At 38.5% G+C, this 8,016-nt stretch overlaps 1 protein-coding gene across 1 annotated transcript in view; it reads right to left on the bottom strand.

The window, feature by feature from the left end:
- Window positions 1-1,268: 1,268 nt before the first annotated feature.
- Window positions 1,269-8,016, bottom strand: part of LOC115628177 (protein sine oculis) — a 91,129-nt gene continuing 84,381 nt past the window's right edge. The window contains exon 6 of the mRNA XM_030524164.1: window positions 1,269-1,778. Coding sequence (XP_030380024.1) covers window positions 1,385-1,778 — 394 coding nt within the window. The 3' untranslated portion in view covers window positions 1,269-1,384. The remainder of the gene's footprint in view (window positions 1,779-8,016) is intronic.

The following is an 8,016-nucleotide window of genomic DNA, read 5'->3' as shown; positions in this document are numbered from 1 at the left end:
AGCTGATGGCGAAAATATTATTGAAAAGCGAAACCAAGCAGCCGTTAATATCGCATCCGAACGATCGAAATGGAAGGAACGGTTCGACCGTAAACACTCTAATCCGTTCTTATATTCCACAGGAGATCTTGTCGTTGTAGAGAACGAACCAGCAGCTACTGTTGAGTCAAGAAAGTTGGAGCCACTCTACCGTGGACCATACCAGGTTACAAAGGTCCTCGGTAATGATCGTTACGTCATTGAAGATATCCCTGGGGTGCAGATTACAGCGCGTAAATATTGCTCTGTATATTCGTCGGATAAGATGAAGCCATGGTGTGCTAGTGTTCCGGAACTAGATGTACAATCCGACGACGACAGCCGAATCGAGGACGATTCTCTGTCAGGATTGGCCGAGCTGTCATCCGATAGAGACATCGAAGAATATTAAATGATCTGGCATCCCGACTCTTGCTACTCTTTAGTCTGCAACTTCTGCAGAGGAATAGTGTATAGCCGACGTCCAGGCTAAAACGTCACTAAATATCATATTACTTAATCTTGTATTATTAAGAAATAATCATTAAATAATTAAACTAATATCCACTGACTACATATTATTTGACCGAACATTTGGGATTACGAAAGGTATGTGCACGGTTTGTTCCGCACAAAATTGACTGACGACCGAAAATTGCTCTCATCGATCGACGCTTCTGATCGATTATTTGACCAAAAATCACATTTTAACCATTAAACACTAGCCGTATTCACCTGATATGGCACCGAGCGACTTCTACCTTTTCGGAAAAATGCATGTGCCCATGAAAGGAAAGCGTTATGCAGACGTAGAGGCCATTCAAAAGGCGACCATACCGGCCAACGAGCTAAAACATTCGTTCGACATGCTTTTGGATAGTGCAAAAAGCTGTATTGAAGCAGAAGGAGACTATTTTGAATAAAATAAATTGATTTTGCCGAAAAAACCATTTGCTCTGTTTTTTTTTTTCTTGAAAGTCCTGTTTACTTTGGAACACACCTTGTACAAGTATAATCTGAATTAAAAAGACAATTAATTACATATTCAAAAATATATAAATTTATCGTGAAGCTAGGGCGTATCAGCTGATAACTACAAATATTGGAAGCGTTAACATGCTTTTTTGTATAAGTTATTTAGAAAATTCGAATAACAAAGTAACTGTAACGTACCCAATATCAGTTTAATCACAATATACAATATACAATTATGTTAAAAAAAAAGATCTGAAACAGTACAATTTCCAGAATTGTTTTAGTCTTGCTGATATTTGCATGTCGCTGATAAAGGAATTGGGTTAAATCCCATTTATAAGCTGAGTGGGTAATATAAAGTGCGTGTCAGGGTAGCTTTATCCAACTAGAATCATAAGTGCTGATATTCGTTCATTTCATACATCGTAGGCATTGCACCGATGTGCAGATGTGAATAAGTCACGACAGTTGGTAACGGAGGCATTTGTGCAACTGTGACCGTTTCTGCGGGGTTGAGGCCATTACTGTCTGTCACTGAAGTTATTGCAACACTATGATGAAGCTGTCGTTGATGATGTTGCAGGCTTTGATCCTGTAAAGTGGATGGTATAGATGAGTGTTGCAATTGGCGTTGATGCAGACTGTTACTGCTCGGCGATAGTTGTTGCTGTTCGTGGATATGCTGTGGCGTGGTTCCACCATGTTGTGAACACTGACTAGGTATTATATTGCCATCTATTTCAGAATCACTAGATGAGTCAAGATGCTGTTTTTCCGTTGAACCACTGTAAAATGTTTTAAAATAAATTTTTAATTTTCAAATCGTATTATATCAAAATCGTTTAAAAAAGACCGTGTAAAAACAGAATTAGGTGTATTAGGTTTTTGCAAGGTATGTAACATGCAAAAGGGAGCATCTGAGACCCCATAAAGTATATCTATATATATAAACCAGTTTGTATTACTGACTGACTGACTGACTGATTGGTGATCAACTTACAGCCCAAACGGTAAAAGCTAGGTGCGCACTAAGAAGGGATTTTCGAAAATTGGAGCTCCAAAATGGAGGAAACAGGCTCCAAAGTTTGTATGCAATTTCTACAATTTGCATCTGTATAAATAATTATATAAAAACTACATACTTGGTTTTTTTAAAGTTTTTCTTGGGGCCTGAAATATGAGTGTTTTTCTGTAAAAACAAGAGAGAACTCTACCGTCGAGCAAGCCCGACAGTGAAATACCTTGTACCCAGGTAAACTTCTGGCACTGAGATATATACGCGTCTAGCAGAAGCAAAAGAAAGAAGAAGAGCGAACTTGAAGTACCGAAGTAAAATTATTTCGCTAATAACTTTTCTTAGAACCAACCGATTTAGATTAAATTTAAAACAAAAGTAGATAATCATATATTCAATCACGGTTTTACACGAACGTGAAAATGCGACAAAAATAAAAACTACACGACCAAAATATAATTTAAAATTAGGATATACTCTAATAATTATTCCAGTTTATATGTATGCATATGTATTTTATTGTTGAAAAAATCAAGGCATTTGGAGAGCATATCCAAAAAATAATAATGTTAATGTTAGCCACATTTGCATAAAATAAATAAATATTTTGCGAAAAAGTAAAATATTATGTAAATTAAGAAGTTCCTGACGTTGGTGATTATTATGTTCGACCGACTAAGGATTTATTATTCAATTAACACAGTGCATTGTTGCACTAATAAAAGACAAGAGCTCGTGTATTCCGAACGGTTTAATATCCAAAAGTCAACTAACTACTAAGAACATTATTTCTTATAACTAAAGCTAGCCCTGTACCTCAAACATGCTGACACTGCGCCTCGTGCATGGTGTCGCATATCAGCTGCTTACATCGCGGAGCGTTTCACTCCTTGTGCAATATCCGTGCTATCCAGCTCTGCTATGTCGATTTGGCAACTTCTTTGTCGCTGAGTGGTCATGTTAACTCCTCCCCCACTTAAGTGGGGGACGTCCTCGGACTTCTGATAACAATCGATGACAGCCAGGATGTCTTGTTGACTTCGAAACGCCTGACGCTTCTTGTATAATTTGAAAGAGGCGTAGCAACAAACCAAAAAGGTAGTCACAGTCAATCCAGATATTATGGTCTGCTTTATCGGTTCATTCGATTTCGCCAATGTAATGCGTGTTTTCGAGACTCAGTCTTTATAAGTATGGTAGGCTTAATATCTCCTGGTGGGATTTTATGTTGACCAACATTGACGCTGCTGGGCCAGGATACACATATCTCTTCAGGTTACGGTATAAAGAACCAAAAAGAAATCTTCGTCGAAGGTAAGGAGGAACGTGCCGGTTACAATTTGCACTTCGTTATCACTAGTCGTGATAGCCGCTGTTTCGTCTTTGATGATGATGACGCCGTCGTCGATGACCGTGCATGACTCGAGATGGCTGGGTCGAGTGGTGCAATGGGCCGTGCCACCAGAGTGTAGTTGTTGAGCGCACGTAGTATAGGGCAATCTTCTACAGAAAGTTGTTGTGAGCGCAGCGCTGCAGTTCCCGATTGGAAATATTTCATTCCCGCAATCGGCTATGATGTTTTCGTCAGCTATGTTAAGGATGCTGTTATTGTGTTGTACAGGGTACAAGGGAATCTTCTTACATATTAAACTTGGCTTAGGGTATTTAATTAGAAAATGTAAAAAATTATTACTTAGTATAACTCTGATTTGGGCTACTTCCATCAAGTCAGCAATGGTTATGTTCGTAGAACGCTCATTGATTATGTTATTTAAATGATTAGTGTCTAATATTGCTGGGTTAGTAATTCCAATCTTTGTGAGTGTAACAGATAACATTAAAGTTTTAAGTTCCGAAATTAATATTCTATTTCTTGAGAGCAAAGTTTCGTATAAGTGTTCTGTGTTTATATGGCTATTCTTTGAATTCTTTATTAGCATGTTTACTGTGTCTGTTAACTTATTTAGCTGTCATTGCGTTTTTGTATTAATATTTACCTATTTGCAAATTCAATGAGCTCCTGTTGCGTCAGTTTCAATTTTTCAAAGTCGTCAAAATCTGGAGTCCCAGCTATTACCTTTAAAACAGTGCCTAACATATTAATGCTTCTTGAGTGCCGATGGTGAATGTCTATTATTGCTAAGAGTGTTCTCGTGTGTAGTATGTCCGAGTCTAGTATCTGTCTCATGTGTGATTAAAGAAAATGATTCCTCAACTTCTCTGTTTCGCCCATCATTTCCGCGTACATTGTTAGATTAGTCGAGTGTTTTAAATATTGGAAATCTTTCCAAATTGTTGTGTCTCCGTCCATGATTGGTATGTAGTCCGCATTCGAGTAGTCAGTCAGTTTAGCGTTTGTCATTGTGACAAGAAGTAGCATAGTCCAGATCTTAAGTAAGAAAGGAAACCCACATTATAGTTACCTTATATTATCCTTATGAACCACCCTCCCTTTAATCAAGACTGTGTTCCCCAAGTCTGCTTCTACCGTTTCTTCATTGTACAAGGATGTTAGTTTATTTCCCAGTCTCCTATTTGATCTTACGAGGACTCTGTCCCCTACTTGGAAATTTCTATTTTGTCTTACTTCATTTAACCTTTGCATTTGTATATTCTGTGCTTTAAGGACTTTATCTCTCATTTCTGCGTCAAGCTCTGGAGGAGAAGAATGAATCACATCAATAGGTCGTTTGAATGTATTGTCCGGTTGTATTCTATAGTTGCCTGAAGTATTAGTTCGGTTGTATCGGCAATATTTCTTTCAGCTCTCAGACATCTTGCGATTTCAACAAGAGTACTATGGAATCTCTCTACCTGTCCATTCGAAGTGCTATGAAGCGGTGGTGCGTTTACAACCTGAACGTTAAATCGATTATTTAGAAGTGATTTTATTGTTTCTGATTTTATGGAAGGTTCGTTATCGCAATATCTTGTTTTAGTGTACTTGTAGAAGTTCATGAGCTGCAAGATTGCCGACTGTATGTCTATTATTGTTTTGGAGGCGATAGGTTGGACAATCGAAAACTTTGAAAGCTTGTCTATACAAGTGAGGAAATATTTCTTGTCAGTTGAAAATATGTCGACGTGCAATATCTCGCCCACACGCAATGGAATAGGTGTCTCTCCAAGTACCTGCTTCTGAGGGTGCCGATCATACTTCTCTTTTTGAAAAATTCTGCAATATGCAACCACCTCGTTTGCAAGTTGGGTCATCTTGGGAAAAAAATAATCTTGGAGAATCTGTTTACGTTTTCTTGAGCGGCCCTATGAGCTCTATTGTGCTCTGTGAAAACTATTTCTTTCTTCTCGCCCTTATTCAAAATATCGGTTACCATATGTTTTGCATAACGGAATGTCGTCGTAGGGTATGTTTCTATTAGTTTATGTTGAATGAATGCTAGTGTTGGTAGTTCACAGAAAATTGCGTTTACTACGTCCTTCTTGACCGCGTTACATACCCTCTGAATTAACGTTTCTCTACTTGAGAAATGTATGAGGTGACGAGTTTTCTCACCAAACATAATAACAGTCCTATCTGAGGCAGATCCACCTTCTTCTATTACTATTTGATTTCGAAAGCAGTTGACTGGTTTGTCTGTTGATTCAACAGTGTAAGTGAGTGACAACTCGTTTTGTATCGTTGCAATATCGGACTGTGCATCTTCCTCCAAAGCGTGGATGCCTTGTCTTGACAATGCATCTGCAACGCAATTTTCCTTCCCTGGCTTGTAAAATATTTGAGCATTATGCTCGTCTCGGTAGCAAGGAGTTGTTCCTAAAAAATTAACTTGGTCGTACACTACAAGGTCATCATTAATGTCATCTGCCTCTTGGTTTGCGTCAGTCTGGTATTCAAAAGTGTCTGGGTCCGGCAGAGAGTCATCTTGGATCAAATGATTCATTCTTTGGTGTTTTGGTCCCGTAAACCTTGCAGTTCCACTGTTTGGTCTTTTGTCAGCCTGTCCCTGAGTGTTAGTATTACCCTGGATTTGATACTGCATGACTTGTCTAAACCTTGATGAATTGTCTACTTCCATTGGTTGAGGTTGTTCTTGCCTCTGAGGAGGTCCGTTAGGAGGTGCAATTCGTTTACTAAAGTGGGGGTTTTTCCAATATGTGTTATTACCGTTTTCCCCTGCCGGTATTCTGTCTCTGGCTTGTTGCCTATGTTCGTTCCTTTGGGCCTTTTCCTCAATACTTCGAGCATAATTACTGGCGAATGTGTAGCGTTCGTGATTAGATTCAACCTCTTGGGCCACAGCCAAAGCGGAAGGAAGATCTTTCGGTCCTGCCGAAAACAGAACGTTGCTCAAAGATTTCTTAGTTCCTGAAATGAACACTCGTAAAGCATCCATTCTATATTTTTCATTCAGTGCGACAGCTATGGTGTTGTCGTAAGTCATGATCGTTTTGTTCGTTAATAAGGTGAGTTTCTGTTCTACTTCGTCGTAGTACTGTAGGAGTGTCAAATTTACCTGTTGGAGTGTCGACATTTCTTGCTCTATTAAATATATGGGGCGTTTGTCCGCATACGTAAAGTCAAGTCGTTTTATAATCGCTTTAAAATTCAGGGGCGTGTCGAATGATGCTAGTACCATGTCAGCTGGTCCCTTAATCTTGTTTCTCATTATACCTAAATGAACTACCGTCATATTTTTCGTAAGTTTTATAGGCGGTGTGTGCCGCTTTCCTCCATGAGACGTACGTCTCATTTTTTCCTTCGAAGTCCGTGAAAGATTTCACAATGTCTAATGTTTCACTGCACTTAATCATTGCATGAATTTCTGCGTCCTTGTATTTTTCTACTTCTGGAGCCCCAACACAGACACTGCCTAAACGTTGGTTCAGATCTTGTATCTGTGCATCAAAACTTCTTTTTCGAGCGGCAAGTACATTGTTGACTGCCGCTTCCATTACTGTCTGTAATTGCTCTAAAGACATAGCCATACCTAACTCTGGTTTGGTTTTTTACACGGACTCTACTATCAAGTTTTTTAAATTTGTCCAGCAAATCTTCTATGTCACTGTCACACATAAGTTTTGTCACTACGCAAATTGGTATTTTAACTTTGTAACAAATTTTATTATATTCTTCTTTAAATTTGAATTGATTAAAAAAAATTTTTTTAATTCTTTTTTTTTATTATGTATTTATTCTTTTAGTTTGTAAATTATCAATGAGCGATCTACTTACATGCTCTTATCTAGATCTAATTCTAGTGTTGCCGCCGCCGTCGGTGTTGCCGTTGCCGCTTCTGTTGCTATTGTTGCCAGTAGAATTTCCTCTTTATTTTGTTGCTGCCGTCGGTGTTGACGCTGTATGCTGCTTCAGTTATTGTTGTTATAACAAATTTTATTTAAACACTTTATTATTTAACTTTTGTTTTCTGTTGCTGCCGTCGGTGTTGACGCTGTATGCGCCTCGTGCATGGTGTCGCATATCAGCTGCTTACATCGCGCAGCGTTGCACTCTGCGATGACGGTTTTCGTTGTGCAATATCCGCGGACGTTGCTGATCTTGCACTATTATCACGCCAGCTCTGCTAAGTCGATTTGGTAACTTCTTTGTCGCTGAGTGGTCGTGTTAACTTGTACATATATCGGTCCTTAAATTTGGACTACCATATACAGATGTATACAATCATAAATTAAATATCGACTTTCTCCTAATTGTTTGATTTACAAAGAATAATTTGTGTACTCATTCACTGCATACGGATCAGTGTTTTTTTTTTTACAGCCAATTACGTGATCGGATCTGACGAGCCGAAAAAAAAGTTGACACATGGCCATCTCTAGCATCTATGTACATCTCAACGTTGCCAGACGTCTCGATTTTTAAATCAAAATTAAATATCCCGCGTGGGACAGGCTCAAAAAGCTGTCAAATTGTAGGTGAGCACCAAGAAGTGGTTTTAGAGAATTCGAAATCCGATTAACTTTAAACTTGGTTTATGTATCTACTCTGAGAAAGAATACAGAATAAACTGCGTTGTATTTTTGTAACC

Source organism: Scaptodrosophila lebanonensis, unplaced genomic scaffold, assembly GCF_003285725.1.
Source record: "Scaptodrosophila lebanonensis strain 11010-0011.00,11010-0021.00 unplaced genomic scaffold, SlebRS2 tig00000110-arrow-arrow-pilon, whole genome shotgun sequence".
In the NCBI taxonomy this organism is placed as follows: Eukaryota; Metazoa; Arthropoda; class Insecta; order Diptera; family Drosophilidae; genus Scaptodrosophila; species Scaptodrosophila lebanonensis.
Note: the sequence above shows the minus strand (reverse complement) of the source record. Positions and strands in the feature narration are given on the sequence as shown.